The 23,681-nt window shown below is 51.8% G+C and overlaps 6 protein-coding genes across 6 annotated transcripts; 3 read left to right on the top strand and 3 right to left on the bottom strand.

Moving 5' to 3' along the window:
• Window positions 1–197: 197 nt before the first annotated feature.
• Window positions 198–3,086, bottom strand: T069G_03865 (centromere protein scm3 domain-containing protein; the record flags this gene model as incomplete). The annotated part of the gene is made up of 3 exons (XM_056171075.1): window positions 198–890; window positions 969–2,639; window positions 2,688–3,086. 3 exons carry the CDS (start codon window positions 3,084–3,086, stop codon window positions 198–200), a joined length of 2,763 nt encoding a protein of 920 aa, XP_056031967.1.
• A 634-nt stretch (window positions 3,087–3,720) lies between these two features.
• T069G_03864 (autophagy protein apg6 domain-containing protein) lies at window positions 3,721–5,259 on the top strand (the record flags this gene model as incomplete). The annotated part of the gene is made up of 2 exons (XM_056171074.1): window positions 3,721–3,805; window positions 3,875–5,259. The coding sequence occupies 2 exons, from the start codon at window positions 3,721–3,723 to the stop codon at window positions 5,257–5,259; spliced, it is 1,470 nt and encodes a 489-aa protein (XP_056031966.1).
• A 1,034-nt stretch (window positions 5,260–6,293) lies between these two features.
• On the top strand, window positions 6,294–8,826 carry T069G_03863 (ATPase family associated with various cellular activities (AAA) domain-containing protein; the record flags this gene model as incomplete). The annotated part of the gene is made up of 4 exons (XM_056171073.1): window positions 6,294–6,522; window positions 6,581–7,105; window positions 7,169–7,708; window positions 7,775–8,826. 4 exons carry the CDS (start codon window positions 6,294–6,296, stop codon window positions 8,824–8,826), a joined length of 2,346 nt encoding a protein of 781 aa, XP_056031965.1.
• Window positions 8,827–9,213: 387 nt separating this feature from the next.
• Window positions 9,214–14,124, bottom strand: T069G_03862 (ABC transporter domain-containing protein; the record flags this gene model as incomplete). Its single annotated transcript, XM_056171072.1, has 4 exons — window positions 9,214–9,777; window positions 9,844–12,984; window positions 13,044–13,691; window positions 13,771–14,124. 4 exons carry the CDS (start codon window positions 14,122–14,124, stop codon window positions 9,214–9,216), a joined length of 4,707 nt encoding a protein of 1,568 aa, XP_056031964.1.
• A 3,990-nt stretch (window positions 14,125–18,114) lies between these two features.
• Window positions 18,115–20,471, top strand: T069G_03861 (uncharacterized protein; the record flags this gene model as incomplete). Its single annotated transcript, XM_056171071.1, has 5 exons — window positions 18,115–18,337; window positions 18,418–18,651; window positions 18,721–19,750; window positions 19,823–19,858; window positions 19,916–20,471. 5 exons carry the CDS (start codon window positions 18,115–18,117, stop codon window positions 20,469–20,471), a joined length of 2,079 nt encoding a protein of 692 aa, XP_056031963.1.
• A 600-nt stretch (window positions 20,472–21,071) lies between these two features.
• On the bottom strand, window positions 21,072–22,537 carry T069G_03860 (DNA polymerase ligase (LigD) domain-containing protein; the record flags this gene model as incomplete). The annotated part of the gene is made up of 2 exons (XM_056171070.1): window positions 21,072–21,908; window positions 22,016–22,537. 2 exons carry the CDS (start codon window positions 22,535–22,537, stop codon window positions 21,072–21,074), a joined length of 1,359 nt encoding a protein of 452 aa, XP_056031962.1.
• Window positions 22,538–23,681: the final 1,144 nt, after the last annotated feature.

The raw sequence follows: 23,681 nt of genomic DNA, 5'->3' as shown, positions 1-23,681 counted from the left end.
TGCGGGTACCTAATATGAGGTAGCGGGTAATATATTGCCATTTCACACTGCCTTTTTACGTCTCTTTTTTGTAAAGAAGAAAAGAAGAAAAAATAAATATTCCCCCGATATATGTTACTCCATTGCGCCAGCCAGTTGATTTCCCGTAATTCCTTACCCACTCGCTTGTTTTCCCATAACTAGGTATTAGCTACGCTTTATAGACACGTAAAACAGAAATCTCGTCCACATCTATATCCATCCAACCCGCACGCCCTCAGTGTGCCACCAGGCGTCTTGATAATGCTGCCAGGGCTGACGGGCTCCGACGGCCTTTTCTTGACCGGAGTATGGTACACCTCTCTAGTAAGGGTGCTGGACTTCCACACTTTGCGTGCAGTCGTCTGCGTCGCGGAACTCAGCAACTTGGGAACCGCAGTCAAATTGCGACCTAGCTCGTCAATCCCCTCGTCTTCATCATCAGACAGCAAAGATAGGATAGAATGTCGAGAAGAAGGGACTTTCAAGGAGCGATGCCGACGGGGTGTCTGAGGCGGATTGTTCAACGATGGCAAGGGCCTATCGACCTCCATGCTGGAGGCCAACTGCGAATCGCGTTTTGAAGGGCTCTTCGTGGGGGACTTCGACGGAGCATTTGAAGCTCCTTTTGAAGGGGATTTCGACGGAGAATTTGAAGGTCCTTTTGAGGGAGATTGTGCGAGTGCCTGATTTACTTCCTCGGGAGGCGAGATAGTGCGTCGGGGAGATGGAAGAGCTGGCTCGACGCGCAGAGAAGCCTTGGCGAGCGGCGAAGATTCGGTATGAGAAAGGTCGTCGAATGTTTCGTAAGAGCTATCGTCAATGACGGTGACGGCGGCTATATGTTTTACTGGCTTCGAGCGACGTCTCTTCTGCGTAGAGGTTATGGCCTTCGGGTCTTCACTAGCAGATGAGCTTGAATTCGGAATAACCGCAGACTGATTCCTCGCCTTCTTTGCTGAGGTTTCTAAGGTCTGAGGCGTATCATCTAGGGACACCTCGAGAGTGTTTCGAGACAAAAAGCGAGTGGGAGAGGAGGATGATGGTGCCTCGCCGCTGGATTCTTCGGATGGAATGTCAAGGCGTCCAATGCCTCCCTTATGCGCGGTGGGAGACGAGTTTATAATGGCATTTTTCGTGCTCATGCGCTTTTTGAGAGAATAGCCTGACAACCTTTCTTTACCAACATCTGAGGAGTTGGCTTCAGCTCTCGAATTAGCCTCGACATCGTGAATCTCCCGCAAGGGAAGCGTACTGGTTGATATACGTCGGGGGGCAGATTTCCTCGGCTTGGACAACAAGGTAGGGGCTTCGTCGTCCGAAAGAATGCAACCAGAATCGACAGGCTTGCGGAGAAATCCAGCTGGTACTTGCGCACGGGATTGATTAGCAATTTCTGGTTGGCGAGCTTCGCTTTCATGTGGAATAGGCAAATCGATTTGGGGGTTTGCATCGCCATCCTCTCCTTCTCCTCCTTCTTCTTCCTCCTCCTCTTCGTCAGCTGAGTCTGGGATACAATCAGTCTCTGGCTCTGACAAGGTACGGTGCTCTTCATATTCCGGGGTCGATTCAGGCCCCTCAGCTTCTCCATGTTTGGGATATAAGTCGTGTTTCTCGGCACTTCGCTCTGCCAATGCTTCAGCCCAAGAAATCTTGTTCAGGAATTCAACCTGTTTCCTCGTCCGTCCAGAGCGCCTTCGTCCATCGGTCTCGTCAGGTAGTTCAATAAGCGATGCCTTTAGGTCTGGCTCTTTGACTTTGTGCGAAAGCTCGTTGGGTTGTGGATTAGAGGCCCTCTTTAAACTCTCAGAGGGTGTAGCTGAAGCCTCATTCCTGGTCAAGTCTTCGCCTGACCTCTGTTTTCTCTTCCTGCTTCTCCGAGCGCTTCCCACGGACTTGTAGCCGCTGTCACTCGAAGTTCCTTCCCCTCCCCTTTCTTCAGCCTCTTTCCTCGCTAAGCTCTTGGATGGTTGCAAATTACTGCTCTGCCTAGCAGGCTCTGCTGAGGTGTCATCGGTAGTTTGCTTCTCTTTATATCTTTTCCCGGTCAGAATCACATCTTCATCTTCCTCCTCTTCCTCCTCTCCTCTCCTGCTCTCATCATCCACAGGCTTCGTAGGCGGCAGCAGCAATGGATGTCTGATAATTTTCTTCCTCCTTGTGAGCAAGTGCTTCCCAAAGGTGTTTGTGAATGCTGATTGAAGGGGTTCATCTTCATTGTCTCGAAATTTCGAATTGGGCGCCCAGATTGAGCTTTCGCCACTCTGCGAAGGGAAATTATATCGACTAGGTTTGATTGGTAATTGTTGCTTTTGTGGCTGATGGACTGCAAATAATTCGGGTTGATCCCATAATGGATCAGCGAAATGGCCAGGGAAGCCCCAAGGTTCCGTGGCAAATGGTGATCGGTCGAACGAGAATGGAGAGGAAGCAAAGGGTAGCTCCGTGGGAGACGCAAAACCTTTCGCCGCATATAGTGAGCTGCGTGCGACTGCTCTAGAAACGTCCAGTGTGTTTCTTGACGATGATCCCAGCACAAGGGCTGTAGAATGTGAGTCGCGAGACGCCTCGCGGCCCTGTATTATCCGATCTTCCTCGTCGTCATCCATATCGTTGATATTCTGTGATTTCGCTCCAAAACCCCCCTGGCTCTTTTCTTGTCCCCTAACCTCGTCTCCATCTTCCTCCTCGTCATCAAAAAGATCCTCCAACAGAATTCCTTCGTCTTCGTCATCCTCCCCGTCCGCGAGGTCGCCTGCTAGACCATCTCCAACGTCTCCTTCGTCGCGCATATTGCGAACATGGCCATTGTTAACGACAATCTCGCCTGTCACAAGATCGATCTCGTCGCCAATGCCGTCGAAGTCACGGCCATACTTTTCGAAGATATGCGCCATGGTAATCTGAAATCGCTGGTCTGCGTAGGCTCGTTCGACAGAAAGCTTGTAATCTGGATCTCGCTTCGCCTCAACCTCGAAAGGCTGAGAGGCGAGCTCATCGTCTTCGTCGGCATTTTCTTTGTCCAGTAGCCACTGGCTCATGCGGCGGCGCTTTGCCGGAGGTTCCATAGCTAGATTAAACCCAAATTGCGGTGATCGATATAAGATACAGAGAGAGAAAAAGTATTGTCAATTGATATAAAGAGGATATTGAGACTGTGCCAGTCTTGGGCGCTGCGGGCTGCCAACCTCCTGGCGACCTGACCTGGGGCGTTGAAGATGGCCGAAAATGCGGCACTCGGAGCTTGGATAAAAGATGGTTGCGGGAGCAACGAGATGGATGTTGCACAAAGATGGAGTAGCGCATTCGCGTCGCGATTCCGTCCAGCGGCGCGTTAAGTGGCTGCACCTCTAGGAAAGCTGCAAATACAGTGCAGTGAGGCCACTGATCACTCTGGAGCTAAGCAACTAAGCTCTAAATGCGCCAGTGCTACAGGCAGTATAGCGGGGCGTGCAGCGCCTCAATCTCCATGGCGTCACAGGGTCAAAGAGCCAGACCCTGATACTACAAGTTTCCACCATGTATTGATACAACTTATCTAGACTCAACATTAGCATTTACTCTTCCTCGCAGCAAATCTTTTCCGCCTCAGGCAGGTTTCCTTCTCTTTACCTATATAGATGACAACCAGAGCATGAAACGGCACTTCGACTCGCAACCAAACGAACCTCTCCCATCTTTCTCCGCCACCAAGCCATCGAGATGCATTGCCAAAAGTGCCGCCAGCCGTTGAAGCTGGACAGCTCTCTCGACGACCTCAACCCAGCCGCATATGATCTCCTTGTTTGTAAGTGTGAAGGTCAGTGTCGCTGAAAGCATGCGCAGTTGCTAATCTAGTTGTTCTGTCACACAGCAGCCACATCGTCTTCACAAACAGCGACCAAAGCCTCAACCCCGCGACCATCAGTACTCCAAGCTCAAGAACAATCACGAAAGTCACTCTACGATAAAGTATCGCAAAATGCTACCGCGCCGACCTTCAAGCGATACCGGGGTGGCCAGCCCCGCGACGCTACAATGTCCTTCATCTATCTCACCGAGTCACAAGTTGGGCATCCTCTATCACCTCAGCAGCAGCAGAAAGAACGAGCAATAATCCCCCCGCGCCGACGAGGATCTAGCACAAATGGAGCCCCAGAAGACGAGCCCCAGGCAAATAAAGGAGATGACTTGGACAAGATAAACCGGCTATTCGAAATATTGTCCGCCAGGTCCGACATCGATCACCCAGTCTGTGTGGATTGTACCGAACTACTAGTGGAAGGCCTCCAAAAGAAACTCGATTCCGCATCCAAGGAAAGAGACGCATATGTCCAATACCTGAAAGATGTCCAAAGTAATCGACCGAGTGAAGAGGACGTCAAGGCTTGGAAAGAAGCTCTGAAGAAGGCAGAGAAAGACAAGGCCGCTGCAATGGAGGAGCTGAAAAGGCTGGAAGCTGAGAAGGATACCTTGGATGAGGAGATATGGGCATTAGAGGAGGAGTCTCGACAGCTGGACAAAGAAGAGGAGAACTTTTGGAGGGAAAGGAACGCCTTTGCCACCAAAATGGCAGACTTCCAGGCTGAGCGCGACAGCATAAATGCGAAGTATAACAATGACTCGCAGCTGCTTGAGAAGCTACAACGATCCAATGTCTACAACGACACCTTTTGCATCAGCCACGACGGGAGCTTTGCTACCATCAACGGCTTGCGCCTAGGCAGGCTCTCCAATAAACCTGTGGATTGGCCAGAAGTCAATGCCGCTTGGGGCCATGCGCTGCTCCTGCTGGTGACAGTTGCTGATAAGCTTGGGTATAGATTCCAAGGGTACGAACCGGTGCCGTTGGGGAGTACCTCCAAAATCATCCGGTACGAGCTGCCAAACCCAGCATCCAGTAGGTTAGGAGGCCGGACAATGCATGCGCCCCCAAAGAAACAGGTCCTAGAGTTGTACAGCTCAGGAGACATGCCGCTTGGGCTCACGTTTATGCACCGCAAATTCGATACTGCAATGGTTGGTTTCCTCGAGCTAGTTCGGCAACTGGGCGTCTTTGTTCAACAGCAAACAGAGTCAACGGGCGTCCCATTGACTCTTCCGTACAAGATCGAAGGAGACAAGATTGGGGATACCAGTATCAAGCTCGGTATTGCGCAGGACGATGGATGGACAAAAGCATGCAAACTCACGCTCACATGCTGCAAGTTTCTGCTAGCCCATGCTAGCAATGTGACTTCAAATGCGAGAAACGGCACCTAGCGAGATAACAAGATCCAGGTGATTGATTCATGATACTAGGGCATCACACTATCCAGGATGGCAGCTATGTACAAACCGCAGCATGGCCCGCCTTACAATCATACTGGAAGCGACTTTGGGTATGTTGCCATCTCGTTCTACTTCACTGTACCCTATCTGTTGTTTGTCTCTGCCATGATGTTTTTTTTTTCTCCCTCCGAATGGCCATTGAGGCGCTAATCCGAACATCTAGGCCTTGGCTCCAACGAAGCGTCATGTGGTGGGGGAATGGTATCTACCATATATCACGGCACATCGTGCAGACAAACAAACAAAGACGGTATCTTGACGGACCGTGGACAGCGTCACAAGAGATACCCCAGATTTCATAGTCACGAGGCCCAATAGAACTTCCTTTCACCACAAAATCATGTCGTACAGCCCTATCTCTGCCGCCTATAACCGTTTCAATCTAGCGAGTTGCTCCGTCTGACAAGGATTCCTTCAGACGCTTATTAGACGTTTATCTCAGCCCCAGTGGGCAAGCTGCATGACAGTGACAACACAACGCTTGTTTGGACCAACGAGCGATGCAGTTCACAGCCTCATTTTAGGCTTCCCCTCCAGCCCTCCCACTGACTTACATACACCTCGCCGGCACTCATCCACGCTACAGGCCTGCAAATCGTCCGGCGGTTGCTCTGCATAAGCCTAGTCCAAATTCATACTCGTCGCATTGTGCTGGAGTGTCGCAATGATGGTCTGTTGGGCTGAGCGCCAGGCAGAGAGCCTCACTAGCTTGAGCAGACCGAGATCAGGATGCTGCTGCCTTCGGTGTCACAATACTGGCCCAGCTGTTATTCGATCAGCTTAGATTGATTTAGAGCTTATAAGAATCTCTGTCTGCCACTGCCTGGCCCAAATGCCACTTCGGTCCGTCACATTTCTTGCGTTTCTTATCCAACCCATTTATAACCATTCATTCCATATACCACCTGTTTCTCTTCTTTGCCTTTGTATCTCTACCCCTAACCAAGTAACTCCACGTCGGCATCATGGCTGAACCTCGCTTCGTTCGGGACTATGTGCCTCGGGACTATGATCGCCGTAGGCCCATCGTTCGGGATTACGACCGCGAGGACAGCATGAGCGATGGTTTCGAAGAGCTAGGACCGCGTAGTTTGTTGCCTAACCCGCGACGACTCAAGTATGCCGTCGACGGCGAGGTTCCTGAGATCCTCTATACCCTTAACCATGTTAACCAGAATAGACATTTCATTGGGCGTAAGTTGAGAACCCCCCTCTATCTTTATAATTCATTGCTGATACCTTGGGCTGCCAGGCTTGCGAAGCTCCAAACCATTTGAGAACGTGACTAGCTACGAAATCAAGGATGATGAAACCGACGAGGGTGGCGAACTTATCAAAAAGCCCATCTTTGAGATTGTTACCAATGTGTGCATTGAGGGGAGGAGCATTGATAACAACAGACACATAGTTCATCCTCGTCGGGTAAATCCTAACTTGGATCGACCCATCACAGCGGCTTTTGACAACGTCGACTATCGAAGCGATGGCTATTATACCGAGGAAGAGCAATATTATGACCCGCCGGGAACTCCTCAAGTAGAGACCCCTCTCATGGTCATCTATTCTAATCATCTCCTCAATGCTCTTAGAGCTGTCATCCGATACTACCCGAACATCAACCTCAATGGGAAGTCGGTCCAGATCAGCGCACCCTACCGTGTACTCTACCATCATCGCTATGAGCTGTCCGAGTATCGTGATAACCAGCCTGATGAGCATAGCGTTGAGTATGCTGAGACCACGGCGCACCACATTGATGTTCTCCTCAAGTTTCTTGGTGAGAACTTCAAGGATGAGATTGCCAAAGAAGAGGAGCGTCACAAGCTTGAGACTCCTACAGCCACATTTGACTATTTCTGGCTCCTTCTTAAGCCGGGTCGAGTCATCTACGTGAAGAAATTCGACATTTGGACGCCATTGGTTATTAGCAGTGTCAGCATTGGAAACCGTGTCCACGGTGGCCTGGACAACTATAGACTCAGCTGCTGGTCGCTGGAGTCCAATGGCGCCAAGGTCGGTCGATTCATGGAGAGTGTCATTGTGACTCCGTGGCCAGGCGAACAAGTTATCAGCTCCCTGTCTGTTATTCCTGCGGACTTTTGGAAAGACGACCTTGAAGCCCAAGGCGGCCTCCCAATGCGTGAAAAGATGATTGAAGAAGGCAAGCTATACTGGGAGCTCCTGAAGCGACCTACCTACATGGAGTATGATGGCCTTCTCGTCAACTCTGGCTCCGGCAGCAGACTTCCTGGTGGTGCGACTGGCTTCATGAACGGCCGTGTCATTTGCGATGCCTCGGGTTTCGACAAGTTCTTTGAGTCGTCCCCCGATTGGGATGGAAGGCGATATCCTCAACCTCATCGCCGCCGCGTGACTCAGGGTATCCCTAACAAAGACTTCCTTCCTCTGAACCTCCCAAGATGCGGCTGCACTGTTTGCGATAAAGATCGATCTAGGGAGAACGACGGCCCCTTTGTCGGATTTGAGGATCTCGATCCTCTATGCGACACTCCTCCCGACAACGACCTTTTTTACTTCGTTCTCAGCAAGACAATTCCAGGCTTCATCCTTGGTACTCGCCGCTGGGGAAATCTTCATGTTGCCAATCTCAGCCCAGTCAAGCCCGACAAGGAGGCTTTCAAGTATCTCGTCCTGGACGATGACATCAAGATGACCGTGAGGGCCCTCATCGGCCAATACACCACCGGCGTTGATGGCCAAGTGGCTCCCTGGGGCAACGACTTCATCCGCAACAAGGGCGAGGGTCGCATCTTCCTGCTCCACGGTGCGCCAGGTGTCGGAAAGACATGCACCGCCGAGTGTATCGCCGAGTTGACCAACCGTCCGCTCATTTCGCTCACCAGCGGCGATCTGAGCGTCGACTCATTCCGCGTCGAGTCCAACCTCAATTACTTCCTTGAGCTGGGCCAGCGCTACGGCGCCCTCGTCCTGCTCGACGAGGCCGACGTCTATCTCGAGCGCCGCCGCGCAAAGAACATTTCCCGCAACGGCCTCGTCTCCGTCTTCCTTCGTGCCCTGGAGTACTACCGCGGCGTTCTCTTCCTCACCACCAACCGCGTCCGCTCCTTTGACACCGCTTTCCTCAGCCGCATCCACGTTGCGCTACACTACAAGAACCTTGGCGACGAGGAGCGCGAGCGCATCTGGACTCACAACTTTGACCGCCTGGACCGCGATTCCCGCGGTAAGATCCGCGTTGCCATTGCCGCTCGCGAGTTCGTCTGGTCCAGCCAAGAGGTTCGCGCGCTCAAGTGGAACGGCCGAGAGATTCGCAACGCCATGCAGACGGCGCTGGCGCTGGCCGAGAGTGATTCCAATGAGGAAGGTCTGCAGACCATTACTATCGGCGAAAAGCACATTCGCGCTGTGGTTAAGATGAGCAAGGGCTTCAAGGACTACATCAAGTCCGTGGGGCCCCTGGACTCCGACGATGTCGACTACGATGGAGATGGCGATGATGAGGCTTTTAATGAGTGATATCAATGAGAGGATTATCTAGATTGTTCCATGTTTTTTGCCGAGTCGCGATATTAAGGAGGAATAGGCTCTTGTTTTTCCCCAGTTAATGACTTTGATGATTTGTTTCCCTTTATGATTTTAATGCAAGTATCTACAGAGCACGTACTCAGATAGCTACAAATGATAAGACACGAGATCATGACCACTCAAGAAGTATTGGAGGTGACTAACTATTACAAGGCTGCTACCTTGTATGCTTGCAGCAAGTAACAAACAATTGTAACAGTAAAATAAGACAAACAAGTAAAAGCCAAAAACATAGCAACTCTTTTAACCCCATTTATGTATCCTTTTTTCGTTTCTTTTTCTCTCCCTCTAGTTCACCACCATCCTTGGAATTCCCATCTATTTCCCCAAGATCGTTTCGCGTAGTTTATCCTTCTCACCACTGTGCTCACACATATCCCTAAAAATGCTCCCTTCCTTTTCCCAAAGCTCCTTTGGCGTTCCGAATTCCGCCACAGTACCCTCGCTAAGCACAAGAATACGGTCGAAATCCGCAATCGTGCTAAGACGGTGCGCAATCACGATGAGCGTGCTGTCAGTGAACTCCTCGCGGATGCTGCGCTGGATAAGAGTGTCGGTTGCCATATCCACGGCCGAGGTGGCCTCGTCGAGCACCATGATCTTGGGCCGTGAAACAATGGCGCGGGCCATACAGAGGAGCTGGCGCTGGCCTTGGGACAGATTACCGCCAGACTCGGCAATGCCGCTTGAGAGATCACGGAAGATGTTGGCGTTGACTGGAGATGCAGTTGAAACGGCGGCGGAGGATGGCTCGTTGGCTGGCGTGACTGGTTGAGAGTCGACCAAGTGAACACGGTGAAGCGACTCGCGGAGTTCCTCGTCAGTACGCTCATTGAAGGGATCGAGGTTGCTCCTGACAGAGCCAGAGAACAATACAGGGTCCTAAACAGATTTCATCTATTAGCAAGGATTATTCATAATAAAAATCGACGGCTATTCATTTCTTACCTGAGGAATGATGGCCAATTTAGAGCGGAGGCTGTGAAGGTCAATCTTGGAGATGTCTACGCCATCGATCAAGATAGTTCCAGATCGAGCCTCCAAGAAGCGGAAGAGGGCCAGGGTAAGCGATGACTTTCCAGCGCCAGTACGACCAATAACTCCAACTCTCTCGTTGTTCTTTACGTTGAATGAAACATTCTTCAAGACAGCTGGAAGGTCTTCAGCATAGCCAACTTCAAGATCCTTGACCTCGATATCTCCGGATGTAGGCCAAGCCGCAGAAGCCTTCTCTCCGCCCAGCGGCTCCGTCTTGAGGTCCGCGTATTCAACAACACGCTCAGTAGCATTCATATCCAGCTCCAAGTTGGTATAACACCAAAGAGTCATGAGAATATTACCGGAAAAGTCAACAGCAAACGCCAGAGTGAAACCAGCCATGGCGGCGTCAATGTAGGGAGACAGAGCAACAACAATGCCGACGATGGAGCTAAAGGCAGTGCCGATCAGGGCCATGCGGAAGGCCATCCATCGGTTGAACAGAGCACCGTAAATGCTTACAGAGTCCCAGGTATCGAGGTGGCCATGCATACGATCCACATATACCTGAGTCTTTTGATAGGCTCGAAGAGTCGCAACGCCCGACAAAGTCGCATTGAACTGCTCAAAGACGGGTGACTTGGATGTGCTTTCAAGTCTCTTCATAGGTCTAGCACCAGCCATGTATCGTGTGGCTACCGAAGTAGCGAAGAAGACCAAGACGAATGCCATGGGAAGGATATAGGGCGAAACGAGAGCAGCAGCAACACAGATGCCCACGAGGCCCAAACCACGCCAAAGCACCATTCCGAAATCAAGGTTGAGGCGATTGTCGATGATGTCAAAATCAGATGTGAGGCGGTTAAGAATCCGGCCGACAGGGACTGTGTCAAGCCACCGCAGAGGAGTTCGGAGAACCGTAAAGAGAATCTGGTTGAAAAGGGTCCTACTAGCCCTGATGCTCATGATGAAAGACCAGACGAATCGAATTGTTCCCAAAATGGCGCTGGCGCCCGACAGAGCAACATAGACCAACAGGTAATAGGTTACGCCGTGCTCTCCCGACTGGGTGTTCCGCAGATTGGAAGAAGTGACATGGAAAGGGCTATGCTCCAAAGTGAGACCATAAGCAAGGCCATGTTTCTGCTCAACTTCAAATGTATGCATCACATCGACTTGGCTTTCACTTCCTGAAGTCCAGATTTTCACCCACCAATTGCGAGCGAGGTTGCTTACCTCGAAGCTGGTGAATAGCAAGGCGAGGACAATCCAGAATATCCAGCCACCACTGTGCCGTAGATAGGTCAGATAGATGCGGCTCTTAACTTGTCCTTTATCGCGAGTCTCTTTCTCAATGAAGTCTTTGGCAGCCTTATCTTTAGCCGGTTCTCCTCCTTCTACGGTGCTTTCAGTTGAGATTCCATCCACGCCAGTAAGAGATCCGTCTTCCGAGTTGACCGCTGTTGAGGCCTCAGCAGCCGCTTCTTCCCTCTGAATCTCCTCCGGGGCTTGTTCATGGGTCTTGATCCGTTCGAGAGTGCCGTCCTCAGCAAGCTCAGATGTCAGGCCAGCTGCTAAAACAGTGCCCTCGCCAAGTTCAACCAGGTATTTGGCCTTTGATTGCACAAGCGCCACGTGGTGAGTAACCAAAATTCGGGTGCGTCCTTCACAGATATCACCAGTAATGCACTTTTCAAAGATGTGTCGACCAACATGGGCGTCAACAGCGCTAAAAATATCGTCCATAACCAGAATCTCGGCTCGTGAGTAGATGGCTCGGGCCAATGTTACTCTCCACTTCTGGCCGCCACTCAAGTTGATTCCATTAGCTCCAAGCTCCGTCTTGTCACCATCAGGTAAGATTTCGAGATCCTTCTTCAGTGCGCAAATTTCAAGGACTTTTTGGTATCTGGGCTCGTCAAAGGGGAGACCGAACAGGATATTGTCTCGGAAAGATGCACTTTCGAGCCAAGGTGTCTGAGCCACGTATGCAATGCTGCCAGGAAGAATCCAGTTTCCAGGATGAGCTTTGTGGTCATTACGCTCAAGAGGTGCTGCAGTTGGTGGCGCATAGATGGCTCCGTTTAGAAGATCAACCTCGCCGAGGATGGCGGAAAGCAGCAGACTCTTTCCTGTTCCAGTTTTGCCAGATATAACGGACAGTTCTCCAGCAGGGAAAGACAGGTTGACATTTTTGAGAATGAAGCGATCTTCGTCGGGGGTTTCAGCATCGACAGGCCAGGAAACGGTAGCATTGTCGAACGCCACATCTGGTCCTTCGGACAGAATTTTCTTCATCTCAGGGCCGCTAAGGTATGTATCAATTCTCTTAATTGAGACAAGTGAATCAACAGAAGTGGTAAGGAGTTCCGGCAGAGCTCCAAGAGTGACTTCAAGGCTCTTGAAAATGCTGATACTGACAAAAGCAATCGACGGGGACAGGTCACCATGCAAAATGGCGTAGACGACCAGCGAAGCGGCGGCAAGGAAAATTGGGCTAATGACCCAGCATCCGAACAAAACAGAATCAGCGATAAAAGTGTTCTTCAAAGTTGTAAGCTCCTGCTCTCTCATCTCTTGAATACGCTTCTCCCATTGACTCTCCAAAGCCGAAAACTTGATTTGGCGCATGCCCAGCAGGGCTTCGTTGACAACAGCTAGCTTGGCATCACGATCCTTCATGAGCTTGGCCTGGCATTTCATGTACTTCTTTGTGAAATAAGTGTTGATTGGCAAGACGAGGGCCCAGGCCAAAATGCCAGCAGCGAAGGGCAAGAAACCGATCAATTTTAGGAGGAATCCGCAATAAACGAAAAGATTTGCGAAGCTGCTGATGATAAAAAATTGGAAAGCGGCGAGGTTGGATACATGTCGAACATCGACACCGACAAGGTTCACGATGGCCTGGCGCGACTTCAAAACGGTATCTTCTTCCTCGGATTTCTTGTCATCTTTCTGGGCCTCGTCGTCGTCTGTCTTTGGCGGTTCTTTCTCCGCCATTTTGACATTTTTACGTTTCAAGGACTTTTCGAAAATAAGAGCCGAAAGCTGGCCTCGGAGAGGGATGGACGTCTTGTACATCGAAAACCAGTTGACCCATCCTTGCATCCACTACAACATACGTCAGTTTGTATATTCGATGGTAAAGAAGGAGAGAAGATGTCTTGTACCTGTCCAAGGAGAGAGAAAATGGCAAGAGAGAGAATATACGCCAATATTTGGCCCATTGGCCGTTCCTCTGATCGTCGTTCTAAGAGCTCAATTACTCGCAACATGGCCCAAAACGGTCCCAGGCCAACAACAGAGCGGGCAACTGTGACAGTCCATTGGAACAGGAAAAGAGGCAAGTAAGCTCGAAGAAGGTTCTTGAGGAGTGTGCCCTTGAATTCAAAGCTGCGCCATTCGTCGACCAGATCACGAGCTCTGAAGTTGTGATCAGGCCCCGGAACATCCTTTTCGTCCAGATCACCCTTCTTCGCAGCCAGCTTTGCTATGGATTCTCCCCAGGACCAAGTGTATCGGCTCAGGACAGATGATGTGAATTGTGCGTCCACCGGTTTGTCATTGTGGAAAATATCCGGCCGTCGCGGGAGCGAAATGGTAGCAAATAGCAACGGAATGGTAGCCCCCAAGCTGACCAGCCGAAGAATGAAGACGGTGTCGTTCTTAGAAGCTCCCAGCTGCAAAGCGTGGAGAGACTGGAGAATAAGGACTGCAGTGCTAAGCCAGGTCGAATGGAATGCCCAAATGCCAAGATCATGGGACTTGACTGGAGACCGATGAGCAAAGATGCAAATGGCCTGGATGGCAATGGTGGCCTGTGGAGGAGCGCGTGGTCCATTAGCTGACATGCCCGAGCAAATCGCGATTGGAGGTGCGAAGCACGATTCAACTTACAAGAGCAGCGGAAATCAGCCAGTTGGAAACAAACAAGTCGTCTTCCTTTAGGCGAAGGCTGGATAGGACGGACAGGGCAAGGGATGGACCGAAGCTTGTCAGGGACAAGAGAAGAATCGCAACTTTGGGCCATTTATTGGAGAAAGAAGCAACGGCCTCGGGTGTACTGGTACCATCGATATCTTGGTAAAAGTTGTCCTTTGGGGTTCGATTGCGAATCTGAGCAAGAAGAGCAAACACAGCAGGCAGAGAGAGAAGCCCAATAACAGCTGAGCCAGCAATGGAGAGCGGCAGCACCAGGTGGCCCAGGGGGTCCGAATTGGCGACGACGCCGAGCACAAGCTGATGCGACATCACGGCGAGAGAGGCTCGCCGGCGTACCGGTGGGAGCTCAAGTTGAAGATGAAGTTGAAGCAATCTACAGAAGCCGCCAATGGCAGCATGGGTGCACAGACACAGCGGCAAAAGAAGCGCCTCTTTCCTCAGGAGAAGAAAAAGGTAACGCGACGGGATGAAGAGAAAAGAAACCAGAATCTCGGCACCGACCAAGGCAAGATGCGATGTAGTTATCAGGGTCGGCCGGCCAGACCAAAAGGGCTATCGCAGGATCCAGAGCTATCCACAAAACCCGCAGAATGCAACCTCCATCCTCCCAGTTGCGAGCTGCATCTCCCAGGATACCCTGGCCGGGTAGCGCATCTCCAGTGCCTGTCTAAAGCAGCAGCAGAAGACGACCGTGGTTCCGTGCCTGTCCTGTCGGTGGATGCTGGTCAACCGTTGGTTCGATCAGGATCAGTAATAGCAATGGCCAGCGGCACGAGTTGAGCGGTACGAGGTAGCCTCAGGTAGGGGTCCAGGGCGCTTGTACAGACGGAGAAAAGCTTCTCGTCCACGCCTCAGGCACTTTTGATAGCCCTTGGGAGTCATCGCTCGTGCCTTGCAAACAAAGAAGATCACCAGAGCTACCTGTGATTTCCTAAAGGAGCTCCTGGACTTGCTAGTTCTCGCCTTAGGCTGCCTTAGGCTGCCACTTGCGTACATATGTATCAGGTTTCTCTCTATTTTTTCTCCGTAGACCCCCAAGGCAGCAACTATACCCGAGCAATAGCTGCAATTTTACGGAGGTGCCTGAGAAGGCATCAGCATTTTCACCTACCTAGGTGTTGAGCATCGGATATTAGGGGAGAAAGCAGAGACATCTCCATCCCCGTATCTTGAGCTAACACAAACCAACACGATAGTAGTTTCAGGCTTCTCTTTTTCTTGTTCTCTCTCTCTCCTCTTCTCTCCTTCCGTCTATCTTGAGTGAGATCCCAGGAGCTGGGATGAGATTACATGCTGGTATATCCATCATATCCGTAGCTCCTTGTAACGCCATCAGAAATGCCACCGATTGGCTCAATGCGTCCGCCACGGGTACTTTTACAGATGCTAGGCAGTGACCAACAACGCCATCGAGCGGCTTGCGGGGAACTGTTCGTGTGAGCCGAGAAATCAGCATGGAATAATTCCAACGCCCACCTCTCGTTAGCGGCCTGTCGCAAGAGTGAAGTCTGGTGCTTCTCGCCATGTATAAACCTCCAAAGGCGTCGCTGATCGATGCCATTCCTGGTACCTACAGTAGTAACCTACATTCATGTCTGAGATTTTTCGCAACCGCCTTAGTTTATGGACTCCAAGACATGCACCGATTAGACACGAAGAGCTGGGCTTTACAGTACTTTACAAGTAGGTACGACTACAGTCTTGCACATGCTCATGCTCAGCTCATACATATTACTTGTCGTATCAGTTAAATCTCACCGCTCTCGCGTTATGAGGTCTGCTTTGCTCATCCCTCTCATGCCATCTTTGCATCACGGATGCTTATATGCAAGGCTCCTTTCTAACAACTCAGCTTCACCATGGTAGCTGCATGTATGGCTCGTGTATCTGAGATGCAATTTGCTTGTGACTCTCGTCGCCGTGCCGTTATGGTTATGGAACCTACACACTCAATCAGTGCTAAAGTCGTTAGTTTGACCCGCATCTCACCGACACAGTCATCGGCCTGGTTTGAAGATTTCCTGGGTGCAGTACCCTCAGATATCCATTTTAGGTCAGTTATCAAGGCTTTTATATAAAATCATTACTTACATCCATCACGGGCCTCAAAAGCATATTCGACGGTGTTTTTTTCCCTCCTTCGCGACATGGTAGGTTGAGCATCAAGGGCACGACGACATGAATTACAAAGTCCAAGATAAGCACACACACCCGGTTCTAGCGGGACGAAGAGCAATATAGTTGCATACGCCCCGGGGGGCTTCCTAATTTGTCCGGCCGCGAAGTGACTCACCGGATTTCATGCAGTCACCGCTCAGCAGTTTAATTAGATGTGCTATTGCCAAGTGTTGTTGGCGTTGGCTTACACCAGCTGCGATGTTGAACCAAATGGATGGGAATACTTGTGCTGTATGAATGGGTAGCACCGCATCGATAGATGCCATCAATGGCTTTGTATGCGCGATTGCTCGGTCCTGCGTGGGCATTGGATGCCTGCTGTATATAACCTGACCACCTCTGCTATCCGGCGCAGAGATGGACGTCTTTCACACTGGTCATGATTGGCTCTTTATCATGCCGCCCATCCAACCTTAGTCCAAGAAGTTGCTGAAGGATCAATGGTGGTGTCTCGGGGGCCAACAGGCGATAATAACCCCTCCAGAATCGTCACCTGACGGTTTAAAGCATTCTGGTGCCGAAACCCAGATCTAGGTTGCCTCCATCTTCTTGAAGAGAGTTCGCGCGAATGGGAGGCTATGCTTGAACAGCCGTAATTAGGCGGTAACATGTGTCCAAGATACAGGCAGCAGAGAACAGAGAAAGAGGTAAAGGGGATGAAATGAATGAAAGAATATGAGAAGCGAAACGGCTTTGGTTGCTTCCTGTGCAAACGTGAAGAATAGCAACCTGATACTGAGCTGTTCAGCGGCTAATCACCAGAAGAGGCACCGCCTGTTTCTTTCGTATCGAGATCGATCTGCACCTCCAGAGCCATAAGGAGGAGCCCTGCCAACTAAAACAGCGAATGTTTTCAATCCCAAGCGACCAAGCTCAGTGTGATGTGCATTCGTGCCAGGTTGGGTGAGAGTCGTACTGTAGCGTAAGGCTATTAGCTAACATAAATACGTAGCGATGATCGACAGGCATTCGGTTACAATACGATACGGACAGTCATCATCTGTCCGGGTTGGTCAAGATCACGCTCCAAGAGCAGGGAAGGAAAGACAAAATAGGACGGGAGGGCGGGAACATGCAGCAGTCAGCTGGGTAAGGAAAGTCGTGTCTGGGAGAGCATGTATGTATCATGTTAACGGCAAAAAGAAAGTAAAAAAGAAACTCCCATTGGTAATGCCAATCACAATCGTCCTCGGCTTCTGCAGGGTGTGGCTACGACGCATTGAAAACGTCAAGCATCCGCCCAAAAGCCAGCGGACGTCGTGCTGGTATGATCCAGCGCCTCAGTCAGATCAGGCGAGTGCCAATCGCGTTATTCATTTTGCCCGGGTGATTGCAGAGGATTTCTGCGGTGTCATGCAGGGTGTCGAGGCTACATGTTGGACGTGGACGACGGGCCAATCAGCTCGGGAACAGCGCATCTGGCTGGCAGATTTTCTGACACAGGGCCTTGGCTGCTCTCTGCCTTGCAGGTATAGGGCCAGTATCTGGTTGATTCTGATTGATTGACAGTGGACAGAGTGCGTGGCATCCAGTCTTTTTTCTGTGGTCCTCGCATGAGGCTGCTGCAGGGCAATGGGAAACAACAGGGCGGTCCGTGGCACTACTGTAACCTCACAGGGCCTGTAAGCAGCGCAAGCAGCGGAACTAAGACAGCAGTTGAGCCCAGCCCAGCCCCCCCAAGGTTCAATCCGTCCGGGCTGTTAGCCGCCTCTAGCCCGGTGGCCCTTAGCCCACCCAGTGCGCTGATCACGCTGCTGGCGCCCCTCGATTTCAGCCGGGTCCTTCCATGCCCCTAGCCTCTAGCCTTTTAGTGCACCTCAGCCATAATATTTCCAACGCCGCACCGAGCAAAAGCTGGACCAGCTTCTTTGTCGCGGTCGAGCCTCTCCATCTTTTAACTTTGAACTACCACGAGCTTCTGTCGCCCTTCCCCCACGCGTTAACTCGACCAGCTGCCGGTCAGGCCGAGCCATCGCCAACCACGACGGCCTCAATCCTTCCTCTTCCTCTTCATCGTCTTGTCCAGCCTTGCATCGAGATCCATCGAACGAAACCGCCATTGTTGGAGAGACGCTCTCCATGCAGCTTGTCCGACAGCCGCCCTAACACGCAAGCGTCAAGATGAAAGCCTCGCCGCTCATCATCAATTGGCACGACCAGAATGCCCCAATCTACTCTGCCCACTTCGAGCCAAACGGCAAGGGCCGCCTAGCCACGGCTGGTGGTGACAATCATGTTAGAGTGTGGAAGGTCGAAGCCGATGGGCCCGAACGCAAGGTCGAATATCTGTCGACGCTCTCCAAGCACAACCAAGCTGTCAACGTCGTACGATGGGCTCCCAAAGGTAAGCATTGAACACCATTTACTTGCTGCTCTGCTCTGCTATATCGTTTCCTATGGGCTGACAATGGCTATCAAATGAAGGAGAGACACTCGCCTCGGCCGGCGATGACGGCAATGTCATCCTATGGGTTCCCAGCGAGATCCCGACTACCACCTTTGGATCCGAAGGCCTAGATGATAAGGAATCATGGAGAGCAAAGCACATGTGTCGCTCTAGCGGGGCGGAGATATACGATCTGGCATGGTCACCAGACGCTGTCTACTTTATTATCGGTAGTATGGATAATATTGCCAGGATTTACAACGCAAGCTCAGGTGTGTACTCGCAATTATATCATTGTCGCTGAATTGCACGTGCGGAAGGCTAACCCGAAAACACAATAGGAACCCTCGTAAGGCAAATCGCCGAGCATAGTCACTACGTGCAGGGCGTTACTTGGGACCCGTTGAACGAGTACATCGCAACTCAGTCGTCAGATCGATCCGTCCACATCTACTCACTCAGAACCAAAGACGGGCAATACACCTTGAGCCAAGACGATAAACTGCCACGGCTGGCAAGCCACATCAAGGCCGATCTCCCCCCTCGGCGAATCTCTTCGAGCAGTCCCGCACCACCCGAGTTCGGTCATCGAGCACAATTAACTGTGGACTCTTCTACATCTGTGGGATCACCGGCTCCCTCAGCACCAAGCACGCCAACTTCAGCGCCTCTCCCCATGAACCCGCCGAGCGTAATCAGTCACAGCCGTCGATCCTCGTTCTCCTCTCGTCGCTCAGTTTCGCCGGCACCTTCGCTGCCCCTCCCTGCTGTCATGCCAATGGAGACATCGCCGAAGCCTCATCATACCCTCAACTCCAACTGGGCCCTAGGAGTGAAGAACGCAAGTCTTTATGCGAATGAGACTCTTACATCATTCTTCCGACGACTTACGTTTACCCCTGACGGAAGCCTTCTGCTCACGCCATCTGGGCAATACCAGAACCAGCATCAGGCGGACAAGGACGCAAAGCCAACTTACGAAGTCATCAACACCGTGTACATTTACACTCGAGGTGGCATTAACAAGCCTCCGATAGCCCATTTACCCGGCCATAAAAAGCCGTCTGTTGTTGTCAAGTGCTCTCCGATTTTCTACACGCTCCGCCAATCTCCGCCAGTGACTAAACATGTCACGATTGATACCTCTTCCGCTGAAGATACCATCCCCTCCCTCCCAGAACCAGTTTCCAAGCCAGCAGCCGCCGCATCCGTCATGGAACCTCCGCCGCTCCCCACACCATCTTCAACTACGGCTGCACCAGCAGCTGCTGCTGCTGAAGGAACTGCTTCGTCGAAGGGAGCAACAGCAGCCGAGAATAATGCATCTACGCCAGGCCCCAAGCCGGCTTTTGCCCTTCCATATCGGATGGTGTACGCTGTCGCCACACAGGATTCCGTCCTGTTGTACGATACACAACAGAAGACCCCGATATGCGTAGTTAGCAATCTGCACTGTGCAACCTTTACCGACCTTGCTTGGTATGTACATGCCGTTTCTTGATTTTGAATTGATGTAAGCTAACCAGCATTATTCAGGTCAACTGATGGACTCACCCTCATCATCTCGTCATCAGATGGATTCTGTTCCACGTTAACCTTTGCCGCCGGTGAGCTTGGCGAGGTTTACAAGGGCGAGGTTGGTGCAAAGGCAGTTTCATCAAACCAGAATGCATCCACATCGACTCCCACGTCCAGCTTTGCCTCCCCATCGCCGTTCCCCAGCGGACCACAGCATCAATCTCGCAACTCGGCGAGCTCTTTCACGGCACCTTCTCCTCCATCCACCTCGGCAGGTCCATCTCATCGCCCGTCGTCACCCACAAGATCAAATTCTACGTCTTCTGTGGCCACCCAGCCTTCTGTAGTCGTGAGCAATCCGCCCCTCATTAGTGGTAATGTGCCATCGATCACGGCCACCAATTCCGGCAGGGTGACGGGCGTGCCGTTGACAACGCCTCCGGAAACACCCAAGGTGGTGGCTCCCCCAGCGAGCGCGGGCGTAAAGAGAGACGCCGATGAGGCGGAGAAGGAGGAGGGGAAGGAGCCTAAGAAGAGAAGAATCGCTCCAACTCTCGTCACGAATCCAACATGATGGAGTTTCATCTTGTTTGGCTCTTTTCATTATTTTTGCTTTATTTTCTTTGTGGAGCGAGTTATACTGTGTCTCGTCTTCTTTCCTGCAGCGAGACGGTCAACGTCACAAGATGGGGAACGCGGTTTAAGCAATGAACTATATAGATATGATGGTGGGTGCCAAATGTCACTGGCATAGACTGGCGTTTTGCGGTTTGGCGTAGTATGTTTCGATCATATGGCGGCAGCTGAGCCTGCGTAAAATCACGCTGCTATTGTAACTAGGTTGCCATTCTTCTTCTTTTTCTTCTTTCTTTCTTTTTCGGTGGTCTGCTAGGTACAGGCGATTTGCTCAGTGCTAAGATTAAGCAGACTGAATCGGGTTGGGCAAAAATAGTAGCAGTTTTGTAGTTTAGTCAAATAAAAGAGAAATCTGAATGACTCCATTGACGCATGGGTTTTGGCAGCGTGTTTGCTCTTAGTGCTGCAAGTCATGTCGATATTTACAATATTGGTGGTAGAGCTTGTTTATGGCAGCATCCAGGCAAGATACTCGGCAGGCAAATAGTTTACATGGCCTACGACTTAAATGGAAACAGCGGCGTCTCCTCGCAGACGCTCACTTCATCACGGGCATCCAACCTTTCCTCGGGATAAAGGTAGTCACGCCTTCATCCCGCAGAACGTCCTCTCCTCTTCTCCCCGTCACCACGCTCTGTTCAAACTGCGGCCCGCGGACGTAAAACGGAAACGAGAGTCGCGAGGGTCCTGGTTCCGAGGTTGAAGGTGATTCTGCCGGAGGAGGCTCCCATATGCTACTGCGGCCGCGACGCCGCTTCTCTGTAAAGCCACATGCGTGGCGGTCTAGGGAGAGGTACCATCTTCGTTGGTGGATGCTGCCGATGGTGTTTGAGGCTCCGGGGTAGGCGTTTGTGAGGCGGATTTGAGCGTCTTGCTGTTCGCTCACAGAGGGATCGTCAGTGGCTTCGGTTTGGGGCTTTTCATCATCCAAGTCATGGCCATCGTCATCATCAGCCTCGCCGCTGGAAGAAGAAGAAGAAGAAGAGCTGGTTTCCCGCTCTTGTGGCTGGGCCCGTGTCGTTCTCCCTCGACGCCTACGAATAGTACCTGCAGCCCGTCTTTTCAGGCCCCTAGACCGCCCTGCGGCGTCTTCCGACTTGGTCAGGCGGAGATTGATGACGTAGGGATCGGGGAGCTTTACTCCGTGGAGACGCAGCCGGATCTTACGGTCCTGAAAGGCAGCGTGAAGCAGAGATTGGGCCGTCTGTGAGGGAGCTGGAGATGCAGATGCAGACTGAGATTGGTGAGAGGCTAGCGGCGAGGAGGGGTCTCGAGTAGGGGCATGTTTGCTGGGGCGTGGGAGAATCGAGTACGTGCCCGTGTCCCAGATGAGGAGGGAGCCCGTCTCTGGAGACGCGGTTTCGACAAGGTGATTCTGCGTTGCTCTCGGCGGTCAGCAGCAAGCGGCGCCTGTATATGTGCAGGGTAAGGTAAGGTAGATCAGAAACAGCATCAAATCAAGATTTTGGAAGTGAAACTTGCCCAAAGACAGTGGATGCGAGTCTCGGTGGCATTGCGGCTCGGGCGGCTGCTGTTAGCATCACCAGGGAGCCCATACATGATGGCCCAGCTGACGCTGCTCGTCTCGTTGATCTGAAGACGCAGGTCGTAGTGCGGACCGGCCACGGGATGGTCGTGCTGGTGCACCACGAAATGCGCACCGCGGGGGCTCCCTTGGCAGCTCTGGTAGAGGTGCGAATAGGATGAGACAGATAGCTGAGGGACGCCAGCCGATGTCGGGCGCAGATGTGAGGAGAGAGTTGATGAGAAGCGTGCTAGATGGTCGGGTATCTCGACGGCTCCGGACTCGATCTCGGCGGTGGTGCCGGCGGTGGGTCTGCCGGAGGGGATGGAGGCGGTCGAGATGCTGGGAGAAGCAGGACGATAAGGATGGGGATGGGGATGAGATGAGGGAGAGTCGATGGACCAGGTGAGGTTGCGCTTCTTGATGAGGGGATTGGGCACGAGGTCGGGGTTGGGAGGCCGTTTGCGTGATTGCTGCATGATGGTTATGAGTAGATATTGATACAATCTATGAAATAAGTGAAAGTTGGGAGGAGAAAAGAGGGCATCAAGCTACATCCATTTCAATATCAATGGATCTCTATATTGGATATGAGATGAAGTGGTCACTAGCATTCCAAGCACGGGTTCCATCACTACAGCTCGTCTTATGTAACCAATTTGACCTAAATTGAGCATTGACAGGTTAATCGCATCGGAACAGCCTCTTCGTACCTCTGTAATGGTGATTTACTCATCACCAAACGTCACAGATCGAATAGAACATCTGTCTGCTTCCCAATCTCCATTCCTTCCAAGATTAATGCCCAAATGCAACCTCCCGGGCCTTTGTGCACCAAGCCATCAATTCGCTCGAATCGGATGCCCTGCACACGCTCGTGCCGTATCAGGTATCTCACCCGCCAAACCTGCTAGGGAATCTACATGCACCCGTACATAAGCCGCTCCACTGCCCAACCACAGCGACCGAAATGAATGAATAAACAAAAAACAAGCCGCGGGGTGCATGCTAATGATTATCTGCATAGCCATGGATATATGCGTGAGACTCGGCTCATGCACCTCGCAGCCACTCAGAGGTCGCTCTGGTCGCAACGTAGCCGCGGCCATGGCAGCTGAAAGCTGAGTCTGTGTGTGTCTGTGTGGCTGTTCTGCCAATGTCTGTCTGCCTTGGAACCCAAGATGCACAAAAATCAAGTAAACATTCGGCGGATACGAGCCGCCCAGGTTTGTTGATCCAGCCAAAACAGCTGCACAGCGCTGGAGACTCGCACCCAGGCCAATCAACTTGCCCGCTACAGTACGGGTACAGCGCTGCAGTCCGCTGCCAGCCTCCGCTGCTCTACAGCATCAGAACACTAGAACAGCACCAGGCCGCTACAAAGTGGCGACGTGCAGCGCGCGCTTCAGCAAATTAGCTGGGCGTGCTGATCCATCCTGATGCGTCTGGTGGAATTGCAGTACCACAGAGCCATTAGCCGTCGGCCAGCCGTCGTCATGGAAATGCCGAGGCAAACAAACCACTAACCACGGCGCCCCGCTTTTCCCGTCCCCCAGAAGGGTCAGCCGCAGCTCCGCCTCAGTGGGAAGATGCAAGGGAGATACCTTTTCGGTACCCCCTGCG

Source organism: Trichoderma breve, chromosome 2 (genome assembly GCF_028502605.1).
Source record: "Trichoderma breve strain T069 chromosome 2, whole genome shotgun sequence".
Classification (NCBI taxonomy): Eukaryota; Fungi; Ascomycota; class Sordariomycetes; order Hypocreales; family Hypocreaceae; genus Trichoderma; species Trichoderma breve.
The sequence above is the reverse complement of the archived record's forward strand: the minus strand, read 5'-3'. Positions and strand labels throughout refer to the sequence as shown.